The sequence below is a fragment of the Malurus melanocephalus genome, unplaced genomic scaffold (assembly GCF_030028575.1).
Source record: "Malurus melanocephalus ecotype Western Australia unplaced genomic scaffold, MMel_1.1 scaffold_79, whole genome shotgun sequence".
Lineage (NCBI taxonomy): Eukaryota > Metazoa > Chordata > Aves > Passeriformes > Maluridae > Malurus > Malurus melanocephalus.
This window is the reverse complement of record NW_026623311.1, coordinates 462,434-479,143: the sequence shown is the minus strand read 5'-3', so window position 1 is coordinate 479,143 and position 16,710 is coordinate 462,434. Positions and strand designations below refer to the sequence as shown.

The following is a 16,710-nucleotide window of genomic DNA, read 5'->3' as shown; positions in this document are numbered from 1 at the left end:
TTTCACATCAGCACTGACCAGAGCCCACAGTGGACTCTGCTGCTACCTGTGATGATGGGGAGGGAAGAAATGGAAACAGTATGAGTGCATGTCGCATTCTGCCATTTGTCAAGTTTCTGGGACAGCAGAAGTGTTTCAATGGGCCAAATCCCCTCCACCTGCCCAGGGCTTCTGCCCTGGCAAACCCTGAGATTTTTTCAGGTGCCTGATTAAGGTCAGGATCTGGCCCTGACTGAACCATGCTTCAATTTCACAAAGATTTATACATGTGCTTTACAGCAAGCCCCGGAGCATCCTTTRCTGGGCAGCCCAGACCTCCCATGGGCACATGTATAAATGTTTGCAGAACTGGGTCCCACTACATGCAGAGCACAGCGCCAAGAGCTACTCTGAAATAACACTATTAGTGTTTAAAAAGATTGAGAATTCACTCTCCTTGACACAGGCTTTTTTTCTTTTTAAGCAGTTGCAAGAATTAACAGAATTTCACCATTTCCTTTTTACTACTGGCAACACACTTTAAAGTAACATAAATCTCTTAAGAGAGCGTATTTTGATGATAATCAACAGCTACAGTTCATGCTGAGCCTGCTGCTTTTGTATTGCAATCTAAGTAAAATCTACAAAGTTTAAACCATGAGATGCAGGAAATCCAAACTTGTCTGTAACATTGTACATCCCTACTCCGGAGCAGTAAAAGTGCTGCTTCTGGTCACATCAGTGTACCACACATACGCCACCCCCATCCCTGAGTAAAAGGTGTGAAAGGTTTCTAAATGTTCCTTGATTAAGGGAAATGAGAGTAGTGATGTCACTTCCTCATGCCGAGAAAATGACAGGAACGACAGGTCGAACAAAGGGACAAAGGGACGAAGGAATTAAAGGAATGAAAAAAGGAAAAAGGAACGTGTGTCCCTCCCCTCCTCCCGAGGTCTGCATCTTCAAGGGAAAGCAAGCTTAAGGGCAAGGTACAAAACGGTAAAATAGGTCAACAGCGACTCCGATTCGGGTCTCGACCAGAGGACTCGAGGTAAGTGACATCAAACTCAAATTCCCCACGATGTGGCCCAGACAAACTGAAACAATGCCTAAGTTAAATGCTATAAGGAACAGTCACTTTATATATATAGATATATAGACAGATAGATAGATAGATAGATAGATAGATAGATAGATAGATAGATAGATAGATAGATAGATAGATAGATAGATAGACAGACAGAGTTTTTTTTTTTAGAAATCCCTATAAAGAGGTTCTTGTTTTATTTTTCTTTGCCCTGACTAATTTCTTGGTGATTGTATGCATTTCATTGTAAACTAAAGAGGCCTGCTACAAAAAGAAAGAAACAGACAAAAAGAAAACTACTGTTAGTTACTATTGCAAAGTGGCCRCCACACAGAAGCAGAGGCCGAGCCTCCTCCTTTGACTTCACCTCAGCATCCCTGCACTTGCCGTGGTATTTTGCACCTGCCCTGGGATCGATGGCACTCCTGGGCCTGGGGACACACTGCAAGGGATGCTCAGTGCCAGAGGGAGAGGCAAGGCCATGCCTTGCAAAGGGCTTGGCTCCAGTGGGAGCCAGCTCCTGTGTGCATGTGTCCAGGCAGAAGGTGGCATTCAGCCATATGCCACCCTCTGCCTGGACGCCATGTAGACATGAACACATCTTTTTTTTTTTTTTTATTTCTTCCTGGATCTTTTTAAACATCAAATACAAAAGCGGTTCATGTTTCCCAGGGCAAGGGATCTTCTACCTTTAATATGMTGTGGGTTTTTTGGACAGGGAAGGACAGGGAGGGACTTATTAACTGGGTGGGGTGGGGGGAAAAGGTAGAAAGAATTCAAAAGAGGCAAAACCAGGGGAAATCAGAAGTGGGTATGAGATCTAGCTAACACTGCACAGGTGAGTCTAAGTTGGCACATAAAGTATTGCACATCCTACAAAAGCCAAAGCATGGAAGGGATAATTGTTTGGAAAGAACCAGTTATTTCAGAATTCCTCAGTCTGAAATACAAGCACAGAACTAATACATTCCTATTGCTCCAAATGCTTTTTTTTTTTTTTCTAGTGTTAGTTGAACAGATCCAGTCAGTTTAATAGCCCCTGCTTCCTTATTAATGACAAATGTRTATGCGTGTGGTTTTACTTGAGATTTCTTTTTTTCCAAGTACATGTGAAGTACATAAATAGTGGTACAACTGTGAACTAAAATCTGTAATTCTTTCTATTCCTTTACCATCAAAGCATTAAAAAAAACAAAACAGGAAACAAAACAAAACAATAAATTGCAAGTGCCCTGAGCAGAGTATATGGAAGATTAAGCAACTTCTCTGAGCAGAAATATTAACAAATAAGCACTAACTAAGCTGTGTGATTGTGAGAAGAAACCCACTCAGCTATTTGGTAGCCTGCCGAGAGGTTAAAAAATTCAAGGAAATTCAAAAAAAGTTTCAAGCTATTTGAAACATATTTCAACTTTTTGGTGCACCCCAGAGTATGGTATAAAAACAATTAGGTCTGGTGTGAGCTAAATTTCAAGTAACAAGTAACAAGAGTCAAAGATGGGGTTTGGGGTTAACATTTCTTCTTTTAAAGAAAAGCTCTGTATTTCAGGGGAGAGGAAAAACAAGACTTTAAATAAATTTGTTCACTTTAGGGTTACCATGTTTCTAATGACAGACTTTGATTTCCTGTTCCCCCTGTGAGTACAGCTTCTTCAAAACTACCTGAAGGATGTGAACTCGCCAACTGAAAATGACGACATGAACACTTGCTCACGGAGGGCCCAAGCGCGATCCCACTGAAATCCCACCGGGACCTTTCTAGAGGCAGTGACAGGCTTTAGCATTCAGCCCCGACATACTTCATACTCGCACCTCCCCGAGGCTCATACAGGAGGCTGGGTGCACAGCACCACAGAGGATCCGGCCCTACCTGGGGAAAGAAAAGACTGAACGTGTGAATCCCCCCCGCTCCTACTTGGTTTGTACCAAACTCTTGAAATGTCGYCTTTCCAATGGAAAATTATGTMATTAAAATAAMAAATAATAATAATAATAATAAAATAACAATAGGCTTGTTTTCAAAACAAACAAACACCTTGCTTACTTATAGAAATTTTTTTTGTGGAAAACTCTCTCAGCAAGTCTGAAGAAAAATTCTCAGAAGTGTCCCAGTAGGACCTGGTTCTGTGTGGCCGATACGGTAGAAAGACCAAAAATTAACTCTGAAAGGAAAGTAACCCTATGAAATGGCCTAGAGTGTAGGCAGATTAGTGAGTAATTGCTACATTTGTTTATGCTCTTTCAGACCCCCCCCACCCCACAACATTATTAGGTAAAAACTGCAGGAATACCACACAAATGATAAACTCAAGATGTGCAAATTGCAAGATTCTTTAAAGTCCATCTTTTTCAAAAACACTGGACAATTATTTTTTTCTCTTTCCTTTTTCCTTTCTCTTATGCTTTTTTAAATTATGTCAGCTCGCATATGCCTTATACTCTTTCTCAAGCATTAAAGTTTAAAAAGTGCCTCCTATTAAGTAGTCCTTTGTGGACAATGACTGTCACATACTAGTTCAATAATTCACATTCATCCCTTTGAAACCACATTAAAACTTTCAGTATCTTGCCTGTGAGAAAACTTTACATAGTTGCATGTAGTTGCAGTGTTGAAGAGATTTGTTTGTTTGTTGTTGCTTTCCGAGCAGATTAAAGTGATATACAGTACGTATCGAGTGATACGTTAGACCAGGATGCTCAGCAATAAAGTGTGAACAGCATTTTAAGTGCTTAAAGACATTCTAGGTTCATCTTCAACAGCGGATTCCTGTGTCACACACCGCAATTTGAAAAAAGTGGCACCAGTTGTCTATAACCATGAACTAAAACCTGTACTAGAGTTAAAGACAAGGATTTGCAACCTAACCGCGAACAATGGATGCCTGTGATCTCAAAGGGGCAGTCTGCGTCTACCTTGTGGAAGCAAATGTCAATGGCGTAACCTGGTCGATTTGTCTAACACTGCACAGAAACAGGAGTGAGCCTGAGCCAGGYGCATCTGCAGAGCCAGAGGCCTCCTCACACACCCACGCACACCCACGCCACACGCACGCACCCACCCACCCCCACCGGCAAGGAAAACCCTGCAGGGCGACCGGCACARGAGTCTGTACAGTCTCCCTCGCTGACTCCGGGTAATGGAACTGCACTAGCAAGCAGAAAGGAAATGTGGTGTGGCAGTTTGCTTTAGGAGTAAAAATCAGTGCAGTCAGACCCCATGGGGGAAAAATATATATATACATATACACACACAGAAATATATATATATATATATATACACATATATATATATATATATATATATATATAGTAGAGCCTTGAGTAAGAGTCGGCTTGTTGTTGAAAACAGAGACTGTCGGATCCTTTTCAGTAACAGACCCAAGGGTTGTGTCCTCAGCATCCACCTGGGGCGAGGAAATCTCTTCACCAACCTTTCAGAGAGAGGCCATCCTGCCCCGGGGGTTGGCACGCACTCTAACACGCACACGCACAGGCACGCACCCCATGTTTGACACACACCTCTGCTACAGTTCCCTTCTCCTCACCTTCCCCCAAAAAAACTAGAACAGGACCAAAACAGCAAAACAAACACAAAAAAACAGCGACTGAAAGAAAACAAAATCACAGCTGGACCCTGTCCTACATGAGGTGTTAGAAAACAGGAGCCATGACAACACATTCATTTCCACTAAGGGTGTGTGAAGCAGATACTGCCCCTTCTGTAGCTCTTGATAAACCTAGTCACTGACAAACACTTGTGGAAAAACATATGCACCAGTCTCCTGCATAATACCAGCTGCAACTATAACAACAAGGTTATAACATAAACCTAAAATAAGATGATAACATGTAAATACTGGGTTATTTAGTCTACAGTACAGTAATCTGGATAAAAGTGACAAAGGATAGCCTAATTTCCTTTCCCCAAACAACTTTCACTTTCCTACGTTGGATCGACCTTCAATGCAAATCTTAACCTCCTGAGGAATAAAAGAAGGCTTGGGAAGAGTCAAAGGTGGCTCCTCTTCTGATTTCTCTAGTTTTCGTGTTTCGGGGGCTGACCACCTCCTCTTCCTCGTTGCTGGGGGCTTGCTGGGTTCTGTTTTGGTGAGCAAAGGTGCTGCAGGCAATCCTATTTTGTCCGGAAACTTCAGTTCACCATTCTCAGCTAACATCTGTGCGCTTCCCTGATTAATCCCGTTTTCCTGCTCCGCATACCTGTGTCTACTTCCAGCTAGACTGTCATTCTTTGAATGCTTCAGCAAGATACTAGCTGAGTCCATGGGCTGGCCCTTTTTAATAGAGCCGTTCTTCAGGTTCTTGAGCGTGAGCGATATGCAGACGTCCCCCACAGAGAGTTTGGAGCATGGCAAATCAAAGAGCTGGCTGGTTCTTTCAGGGCAGCAGGATGACCAGCCTTGTCCAAATACAAAAAAAGGGTATTCCACCAAGACTTCCACGCTGACCTGCAGAAAGAGAGGGGACAACACAGGGAGACAAAGGGAGAGAGAGAGTAGAGCATGTGATCACTCCATGTGCCCTCACATATGTGCAGTGCTTGCCACAGTGGGAGGGACAAAGCTGGAATAGTAAAGGCAATGTTCRATTTCTGCAAAACCAGAGCACTGGTCACCAGACTCCACACCTGCCCTTGTTATCCAGCTTTAATGTTTACTCTGAGCTCAGCATTTCATAGCATAAACCTCAGCAGGAATCAAGCTTTACCTTTATCTAGCCACTCAGACAGGCATAAAACAACTTTGGTGTCTGGCAAACTTTCCCACCATCCCTTTGTGGTACACAAAGACCCTTTCCAACCAGAGGATGGCTCAAGAGAAGCTCTCTATTTCCTAAATGATCACAGGAATGTCATCCTGACCTCTGCCCGAAYAAGTGTTCACTTACCAGCGTGAAAGGATGAAAGCACTCTGATTGCCAGGGGAAGGCCATGAGTGGCTACAGAGTTGTAGCCATAAGAGCAACAAGGGCTGCCTTCCCCAGAAGTCCTGTTACCAGTCCAGCTGCTTCCCTTCTCATACCTGGTCTTCCACTCCACTGCAGTTTGTCTCCTGCACTTCCTTGGGGAGAGGGTCATTCCTCTTTCTGCTGCAGCTCCTATACCATGTCTCCTTTTCTGTACCACGTCCCCTTTTCCACCTGCTTCATCCCGCTTTACAGACACATCTGGTTAGGAATCCTACCTAACCATCTTACAGGGAGCTGCCATAGTCAGAACARACCAACAACAGGTGCCCCTGGCTCCTTGACCTTGAGGTCCCAACAYGATAAAACACCTAAATACTCACTTATCTTTGCGTGTAATAGCAGTCCAGCAYTCACTGCAGGCTCAAAGACTTGATGTGGACTCATGTGATTCTCAGCCCATGGGGCTGATTCCCTCCCTCCCCAGCACACTACAAAGAGAGCAGGAAATTCAGATAATAAATTCTAATACTTCTTTAAAACTTGGCACGTGTGTTTTTAACTGCTGTGTGTCACACCAATGAGGTCTGCCACTGCAAGGGGCTGGAGACAGATACTGYTCTGCTCCCAAGGTCCTCATGTCCTCTGCAGCTCTTCTCAGGCATGGGGGCAGGATCCCACTCTGATGGTGTAAGCCTGATTTRGTAGGGGCAAAAGGGTAGGAGAGCCCCTGAATACATGTGCTCACCTCATTTGTGAGCTATTCAGCAGGCATAGAGTATACCAGCTGCCTGGAGAGCCTCCCCTCTCCAGGAACATGGACTCACTCAAAAGGAACATCACAGCAGGCTTGTGAAACCACCCTTTTCCTCTGGGAAGGACTAATGCTGTCATACCCAGAATGGCTTCGTGTCATTAAAAATGCATTTCAACACAGAAGCACTTTGAGACTCTCACTGCACTCCAGTGTTACAACACCCTTGTTCACAATATYAGGCATGACCTTTGAGATGAAGTTGCACATTGTGTCTCACAGAAGAGGCTGGACTCTATGGAAGTACAGCCCCCAGCAGTCCTGACACTTCCCTGCTAGCGCTGCTATCTCAGAGCTGCCTTCCCTGCAAGAAGGGCCCCCTGTAGTGCCCCTCACATCCCACCAGCTCCACAGCCCTTTTGGACAAGAAGACTTGCTCAGAAATATTCTACAGCTCAGAGACAGAGGCTCCAGAACCAGGAAACCAACAAATCCCAWGGGATGTTGATGGTGCCTCTGACTGGTTTAGTGCATGTCATGCACTAGCAGCCAATTGCAGTTTATGAGATCGTTGAATCTGTTGGAAAAAGCCTTATTGAGTCTATAAATGTGCACTGTGTACTTCTGCAACTAGGCCAGTGGATAACACTGCATCTATTAGCCTGCCACTCCACCTGCCCAACATAGTAAAACCACTGTACAAGGAATTTCAGAAGGAGTAGTTTAGAGGTGTAAGATACTACATCGATTTTCATCATATTAAGCCTTTTCCAATTGGAACTATTTGCCAACAGTCAAACTACACACATGGAAACAGTGGAAAAGGATCTGACTCTAGCCCTGGTTTAAGCCTTGAACTGTGGAGAAAGGGGGCTGAGGTAGCCATGAAAGTTCCTCCCTTCATGTGGCTGCACAGAAACACTACAGCACCAGGATCTGCAGAAATATTTGCCCAGAGTTTGAGATCCTATTCCATACATATGCATCCCAGTCTAACTGGAGTCTAACTGGGAGAAGTACTGCGAATACAGCATCTCCCCTGGACTTAAATGGAACCTGCTGTCTGCACAAAAGTTGTAGGCTTTCTCCAGGCATAGATCATCTGGTGGACACAGATTTCTCCTTTATATTGCTTTTTCTTGCCTCTTTCTTTCTTCCTGCTTGCTGCATTTTCTTTCTTTCTTTCTTTCTCTACTTTTACATCCTCGTCAAAAGTTATTTGTACCAGTGGGAATCAAACTTGCTTGTGTGCATCATCCTCACTTACACAAGTTTCTCTTGATGTGAACACACTTCTGCCAGACCTTATGCTTTTTTTTTTTTTTTTTTTTTTTTTTTTTTTTTTTTTTTTTTTTTTTAATGAAGCATCCACTTGCCTGAAGTCCTGATCACTGAAACAAATGCCAGAATTGGTGGTGGTGATCATTAATAACACCAAAGATAGTGGAATAATGGAATTTCCATGACCTGGTCACACTGTGCATGTACCACTATTGATTTGAAATGGGTTCCCACATAGATTATCAAGCCCTGTTTCAGCTGGCTGCTTCCGGATTCAGCTAAGGAGGGATTTGACCATCCTCTACAAGCAATAGTAGCGCAAGACCTGTAAAGTGTGAAAGTTCAGTAAGAACACCCCCATAAAYTTTTTTCTGACTACTGCATTAAAACAAACTAAAAAATATCTCATTTTAAAAGCCTCCCCCATGCCTCCCCGGTATCTTGCCTTGACAATTGCAGGAGAAAAGAAAATTTGGAACTTCTCTATTACTAAGAGGATAAAGCAAGAAACAAACATGCTGGTTCCTCTAGAAGCACACTGGGGCTCTACTGCAAGCTACATTTATGTTTCTTTTTGTTAACACTGACTAGTGAAAACACCTAAAACTCTTCAGGGCAGCCACTGAAATCCATAACTTTCTATAACCCTTTGTAATTTTATTTCTCAGCCAAATTCAGCAGGCATGACAGGCTTAAGTCAGTTTAAGAAACCCCAGCTGGAGCTGGATACAGATACTAGGGGCTGGCAGATCTGATGCCCAGGAAACACCCTTCCCGTCATTTAGAAACATAACAAGTCTTGGGCCTCACTGCTGCAACCAAAATAACAAGCACTAAAGCAAAAGGTGCCTAATGAAAGTGATTAATGTGAACCATATTGTTATAAAAGTAAACATACATTTTCCAATTAAGTGTTTTTCTCCATAATACTATTAAAATGTGATGAAACTAGGAGTGGCAGGCTGGAAACAAAGAGAGAGAAGCAGTTCTGGAAACAATGTGCAATTAAGCAGCAGAGCTCTCCACTGAAGGCCTTCCTGTGGGTGCTGAAAGACTCTTCAGGCCCAAAAAACAACTGGATGGATTAAAAAAATAAAAATTCCCCTCACAGAGAGAATGCTCCCACACAACCTCCCCTATTCAGAAACTCTGGGACAGCTAATGGTCCCCCTGCACTCTGCTGCCTTAACAAGAGTGGATTTCCTCTAAGAGATTTCTGGGGCTGTAGCAGCACCTCGTGCCATGGGAACCACTCTCCACAACACAGTCTGACTGGGTACCCCTCCAGGGCTGCACGTACCCCAGTTCAGTCCACTGTTACTGCAGCAAAGGCAGTCAGGGCTGGAGCGTCAGGGGCTGCTGCTCTCTGCAGTCACGCAATCCCGTAATTTCTCAAGAGAAGCCACCTCCTGYCCAGCAGACCACAGGCTGCTGACTTTACCACATGAGCTTTGTCATCTGCTGCGCTCCCAGAACACAGTAATGTGAGGAGAGACCACAGCCACCCCTCACTTGGAGACACAAGGACTTACTGTCCCACGACCAGGAGAAACAGAGATCACATGAGGGGCAGGCTGGGAGAGATCTCCATCTGCAGCAGTGAACTGAGTCAATATGTCTGTGTCTGTTATGGTACCAAAGATAATGAAAAGGGAAACTCAAACRAAAGCAACCAGTTTTTGTGTGCATGGGAAAATGTACAGGGGAAACTAAACTAGATGATGGTCTAAAAACATACGCACTAAACTAAACTAGTCAGGGCTACTAACTGAATGCTCTAATGGGACTTCTCCATCTCTACTGATTATGATTCTGGTTTGTTTTTTGGTTAATAAATAAAAAAGGAAAATTAAAAACTGTATGCTCATTTTCTTCAATTGAATCTATACTTTAGAAATTATTAGGAACTGAAATGCAGCATTTCAGAGAACTTATTTTGCATAGCCTGTGTGCTTTAACTTTAACATCAAGGGAGGTGAATTACTGGCTTCTGTGTTCTCCCCGGCAGCAAATGGACAGGCGGGTAATAACAATGAAAGTCTTATGACAASAATAATATGTGGAATTGCAAAGAGATGTAGATTCACAGCTCTTCTCTTCCAAGYACCTTGAATGCAGAGGAGTAGCAGCTGGGCTTTGGGTTCTGGCCCAGTTGATACTTACTTGACTTCTTAATCCAGAGCAGGGATGTTGTGAAAGGGAAACCTARCATCTTTCCAGGGCTAAGGCCAGTTTTTTCAGTTATTAAGGCCTCTAGRTGCATTGATTTTCCTCTAGGTTTTCATACCTGGAAGAGGGATGGATTTTCCTGGTGACTGGAGGACTGACAAAGGAGAGAACATGACCTCTTTCTGCCTAAGTGCCATGCTAGGGAAGGGCCAACTGTGAGCTTGCAGTGACACAATACAACAGCAGCTGCACGGTGCCTCCCTGTTTACATTACAATGGTATATGCTCAGCTCCTACCTCTGCCTCTCAATTGGTGAGAAAATTAGCTAATGCTTCCACAGAGCCTGAAAATACAGATTCATCAATATTATAATGACTTCCCAGAGATCCCTGAGAGGAATTGTAAGTGAGCCAAAGCTAATGATAACAACACTATTTTTGTATGGCACTTACTCTTTACAACTTACACTCCCTTGGTAACACCACTGCAAGAGCTCCCTCCTTGCAGAAGCATGTATGCAACCGAAACTCAATTGTAATGAAATACTTTGTGAAGCTGCACTACACACACAGATCTATCCCCGAGCACTCTGGATTAAAGAGCTCTATTTCAACGCTGCAGCACCACAGTGCCAGTGCTCTTTCAATAAAAAGACTGAGCCTCCTCACACGGGCAATATTCTAAGGAGTGATGACTGCTGCACACCTGCAAACACTTCTAGAGAGCCACGGTGGGCTGAGGGTGAGGTCACAGAGACTTCTAACATGTAGAAACACTCTCTATCCTTCTCTCTCCCTGCTCCAAGGCAAAGGAAAACCAGCAGTCATCCCTGCTATGCAGGGACACAGCTGATCTGGGAAGAGACCCAAGTCCTGGAATCTGCAGGAAACCTAAATTAAACCCCCATTTCTAATCATATCTCTACATGACTCGCCCTCCATTCTGGAAGCATCCCCGGTGGAAAATACAGCTGGGGAGTATTTTGGCTGCGATGATGTCAGCCTGTTCCCGAYAGGCTTCTCTGTAAGGTGACACTTTGCTGGGTGAGACCCGTGTGCCAGGGCCTGGATTTGCACGGCCTCGGACTCGCCTCCTTTCTACCGGAGGATGGCACTCCACCCCSTGCAAAGGCGCAGCTCTTCCCAGGACTACAGCCCATTGCCTGCGTTGAAAAGATCTGTGACAGAAACACGACCCAAACACCACCTGCTAATTTGTACCTCTTCTGCTGTGCAGAGACCGGTGGCCTGGCTGCAGGCAGAGAAATGTGAGCAAGATGAAAAATGCAGAATGGAGATTGCTACTTTTGAAATCTCATTATTCAAGGCACCACGGCAAATTATAGTAACTGATCCTGATCCAAGGACAGCTCCTCTAACCAGGACTTGCCTGAGATGCGCCAAGATAYAGTTAAGCAGTGGGGAAAATAAATTGAGTCTCTACAATAAAAGCACCAGAGGGCTGATTTCTATCAGCTGTGCAGATGCAGCCACATACATGAACAAACCCACACAGGGAAKCTGCGTATTTGACCTAAGAAAGAAGACATGCCACATGGAGTGATTTACCAYGCATGTCCACCTGGGGAAGGATGTGCCACAGACTGCTCACACTGTAGGGAATTTTCTGTGTGATCTGCTCCTCAGTACCATCACTGCTGGATTTTCTCCTCCAAACCATCGGATTTCAGGTGTGTTACTACCTGTGTCTGTGTCCAGCTCCTCTCATTCTTCCTCTCTCACTATGCTTCTCTAGTGCTGAGGCTGCATCATCAGTGGTACAGATGCTGCAGTTCACAGCACTCACACCAAACCAAAAAGATTTGCGACATGACTATCTAAACTGAGTACCTCCAGGAAGCAAAATGCTACACAACACATCTGAACTTCCCAGCATCAACCAACAGAATCTAAATTGCTCAGAAAATGGACAGCATCAGGATAATGCTTTAAAATCAATATGCACTCATTCTTAACCTAAAAACACCTCTGGAAAGTTACAGGTTTTCTTTCAGCTTTGCAAACAGAGAAACGAAGGTCAGAAGCACAGCCTGCCCAGACACCTAGATGTTTTTTCCTTCCACATTTCACTTGACCAAAGAGTTTATGTGAGCTGTACAGTCTTAAAACCACCTTCAAGCAAAGCCTCAGTAAAACTCTGTAGTGCATTTCAGTGACTTACGTGTGTGAGAAACATCCCCAGGCAGCTCCAACTTCTCCAGCCATGGAAATTCACTGCCTTGTGCCCTACCTATCTCTTTAGGGTAGGTTTTGATCTAATTCTAACATGACCTTTCTGGTGTGAACAAGAAAAATCACCTATCAAAATGAAAAATGTAACCTTTCATATTCCTTACATCATCTTGTATTTTAATCAAAACCCACAAAAATCATGTAAGTCTTCCTGTGAYTTCTCCAGCTATAAAAGAGAGCCATTTTATACCCAAGAGTCTACATTTATCACCAGTGTGACCCTGATGGTTCCCACAGCACAGTGAGAGGGATGATTTTTGGTCTGCAGTTTGACTCATGGAAAGATGAAGAACCACCCCCGAGTGGATCCGAAGCGAGTATGCTGTGCTGTGGCCTGGGGGGGTCACAGGACACACCCCAGTCCAACCCCAGCCCACCACGCATTGCCATTACCTGTGCTCGATGTTCCCCCACCGCAAACTGTATGACGGCAATGCCTGGGCTATGGCTGTCTTCAATCCTCTCCACCGTGCTGGAGTCTATTTTCAGGTCGTTGCTGATTTCCGCACTCTGTATGAAGTCTTCTGTTTTCAAGTCCTCTACTTTCTTCAGCTCTCCATTGGCCAGCTGGATGATCGACCCCTTCATGAAGTACGGGGGCAGTGTGGGGGGCGCGGCAGCAGGGGAGGCAATGGACTGCACCACGGGCAGGTGGATCTGTGCCTGCACCATGGTGGCCTGGTAGGYGGGCTGGGTGGTGAGGGGCTCCGCGCTGAAGTTCTCGCTCTTGGGGACAGCGGTGGTGACGAACGTGTGAGGCACTGCTGCAAACTGAGGAGACGATGTGACAATCACAGGCGCGACTCCTGACGGCTCGACATCCGCGCTGCCGACCGGTATCAGCAGGGACTGCGCACCTGGGATCACCAGGTGCTGCGGCAGGCTGCCGGGGTAGCCGATGGCTTGCTGCTGGCCACTCAGGTAGCCAATYACCGGCGGCTGAGTCCCGGTGTAGAACGCCGTTGCCGGCAGCCCCACGGGGAGCTGCTCGGAGGCGCTGTGGGTGGTCTGAATGACAGTATGAGGGGACAGCGTGGCCACCGCCTTCACCCCCTCGTGGCCCAGAGCCTGCTGTGGTGACAAGGCATAGGACCGGTGGGTTGGCTTTCCTAAGTGCAAACTTCCCTTGTCGTTGAGGACTGAAGGAGAGGTCTCGCGGTTGGTGGCCTGCTGCACCTCCATGTCTGCCGTGGGCGTGCTGCTGTTGGGGACCACCATGACGGAGGCTCGGACACCTGAGGAATCCCGCACGCCATACTCRGCGGGGCTCGAGTGGACTACCACGTGCCTGGTCTCATAATGATGGGGAGCTGGTTTATTGCCTGCTTTGACTAGACCCATGTCGGCAGAAGGCGAAATGCCATACCTGCGGCTCTTCTCTATCTCGCCRTTCAGTACCTCCTTGGCCTGCATCACGGGCAGCCGGCTGCTCTCGGGTTTCTTGGGGGGATCCCTGGTGACAAAGTGACCCCCCGAGTCRGTGTACTGCACCACCACTTGGGAGGAAGGGCCGAGGGTGAGGGTGTGTGGGATCACTGTCTGATGYGGGTGCAGGGGGACGGGGATGGTCGGAGGAGAGACATTTCTGACAGTGCTCTGGGAAGAGCTGGAAATGTGGACGTACTGGTTCTGCTGGGTGGGTGGAGGAGACCCGGCAGCGATCAGTCCAGGCGTCCTGACCAGGTGCGGCTCAACTTTGTGCCCCTGCTGGCTCAAGCCGCTCATGCTGGCCAGCAAAGTGGAATAAGCCTCCAGCTGGGAGCGCTGGGATGGAGTGGTTGCAACAGCTGTGGCCGCTGCCACGGTGCCAGTCGCAGAATTGGCTGTTGGGGAAATCAGCTGCGAGGGGATGAATCCGGTGTACGATCCGCTGTACTGGGGCCCGACGAACTGGAAGGTGTGCTGCAGGTGAGTGTACTGCACAGGGGAAATGGGGGTCCCTGACTGGGAGAGGGCGGGCGAATACACCGTGGGAAGAGTAGTAGAGGCYGGAACGGACCTGGGCGCGCTCGGTGGGGAATAGTCCAGCCCTGTGGACAGTGACTTGTGCAAACCCTGCTGCAAGCCCGCTTCCACCGAGGAGGTGCCCCCGGGCCGGTGCCGGCCCCCCAGGCCACTCTGGCCACTGGGCGCGCTGGGGAGCCATGCCAGGTTATCTGCACGGTGGTTTTCATTTGGCAGGACCGGCTTCACCTCTGAAGGCAGGCTGGTGGCGGGGATTTCTCGCTTCTTAGGTGGCAGGCATTCATTGCTCCGCTCTTGGTTAGATTTCATCTTTCGCCGTCCCCCGTCCACTGTGCTTGCTTCACTGTCTGGCTGGCTCTGATTTCAGTCTGATAAACGGAAAGTCACATTTGATTTCTGCAGGGGATCCAGTGACTTCATGAGGAATCATCTCCCTGTGAGCACGATTCTCCGACAGCTCCTCTGGATTCTGCAACGAAAGGGTGGGCAAGGGAGAGGGGAGTCATACCATCAGCAACAAGAAATGAAAACAAGTAAGCAGACTCCTCAAATCAGCAAACMGGAAAAGACCTCTGGAAAAATAAAATGGTCAGGCATTGCCACTCTCATGTCAAGGAAAAGTTGACAGCTGTGCTGTGAAAGGCAGAAAAATCCTGCTAGCATGTCTGCTAATGCACCAAGAAAACATATAAAAATTTAGGCATATTAGAAACTCCCTGGCCATAACTTGCCACATTTAGCAGCAGTCATCTATTCCCAAAGGCTCATTCTCCCTCCTCTAGAAAACTCTCTATGTAACTATGGTGCCCAGTTTGTTCTTCCAGTCTCTTCTTCCCCTGCAATGATGACATTGCCTTCACCCTACCATGTGCTAAAAACATGCTAGCATGGCAGGGAGTCCTGAGGAACAGGCACACACAAAATATTTATGTTAGCAGAGGGAAGATGCTGGGTCACTCCAAAACCGCTGAACCCCAGAGACATCTGCCGGGTGACATCACGTGACACCATGCAGGGCTATGGAGGCAGCAGCTGCCTCCTGTCCCCACTCCACACCACAGCTCATTACAGGCACACACGCCCTTCATTTCCCTGGCTGGCAATGAACCTCAGCCATGCGATCTATTTACAGCAGCAGCCCAGAGCCAGGGATGGATCTGAGCCAGGTTTTTGATGTGTGGTGGGGTTTTTTTTGACCCAGTGATTTGAACTCCCTTTGCTACTGACACTTCACACTCAGGTGTCCAGGCAGGACTCTCTGCTGGGAGATGCTCCCTGACACACGCAGGTGGGCCAGAGCGAGGTGCTGGCACCATCTCCATCTCCAGCAGGATCCAACCCCACCATTTCTTAGCAACTGCTGGACCAGAGAGGATGTGGGTACCACACTCACAACCATGGCCACAGGTCCAAACACTGAGCAAACTCAGCCTTGGGAGCACCTGCCCAGAACCACCTAGAAAAACATGTTTGAATTTCCTGATCCAAACCATGAACCTCCACCACTTTAAAAACTCACAGTTTTATATCAGCCTGACTTTCATACTGGAGTGAAACAGTTGCTTTCTCCCCATTGCCTAATTCACCCAAAGGCAGCAAAGTCTTCCTAAAGCTTCTGTTACCTGCTAAGGAAAATACCAGAACTAAAACACATTTGCTATCCTCCTGAAAACTACCTTGCCTTGTCCTGCAACAAACTCCATGGAGAATGAAACTTTTCCTCAGTCCCTCTCCAGCCACCACTGTCATCTGTATTTCTGGTGCTCTGGAAAGCTGTGCAAGAATGGTGCTGAGAAACCATGCACCTCGCGTGAGCAGCAGCTCGACAAGAAAAGCATGCATTACATGTAGGAAGAACAGAAAAAATTAAGAGTGGACATGAAAGAAGATGAAAATAGGCTATAGCCCACTTTAAAGGGAATGCTGAGCAGCGGTAATGATACTTATCTTATGGCAAGTAATATTCCTTTGGGGGATTTCTTTCTCTGCTGCCTCGCTTCTAATGAACAATAAGCACGATGTTTATATGTTTATGAAGTACTTTGAAGACCCACTAGACTCAGATTAAACCTATCTTTAAGAGCACTCTTTACATTTATAGTCCTCCAAGCTGCCGTAAGCCTGCAGGAAAAGTTCAAACCTTCCAATGGTTTGATACAATCAGTCTTAAGTCAATTATTCCATTCTTTAAATATTGATAAACAGTAATGTAACACCAATAGCTCTAGAGCTGGGGGAGAGGAGTAAACCACTGTTTCAGAGTAGGTTCTCTGGCTTTGAGGAGATAGGGAAGATGAAA

At 46.3% G+C, this 16,710-nt stretch overlaps 1 protein-coding gene across 10 annotated transcripts in view; it reads right to left on the bottom strand.

Annotated features, from left to right (window-relative positions):
• Positions 1-4,362: 4,362 nt before the first annotated feature.
• The window catches only part of ATXN1 (ataxin 1), a 214,704-nt gene continuing 202,356 nt past the window's right edge, over positions 4,363-16,710 (bottom strand). For all 10 annotated transcript variants that reach the window (XM_057367445.1, XM_057367447.1, XM_057367449.1 and 7 more), the window contains 2 exons: positions 12,840-14,880; positions 4,363-5,532 (listed from right to left, as the gene is read on the bottom strand). In XM_057367445.1, coding sequence (XP_057223428.1) covers positions 5,002-5,532; positions 12,840-14,720 — 2,412 coding nt within the window. In that variant the 5' untranslated portion in view covers positions 14,721-14,880 and the 3' untranslated portion in view covers positions 4,363-5,001. The remainder of the gene's footprint in view (positions 5,533-12,839; positions 14,881-16,710) is intronic.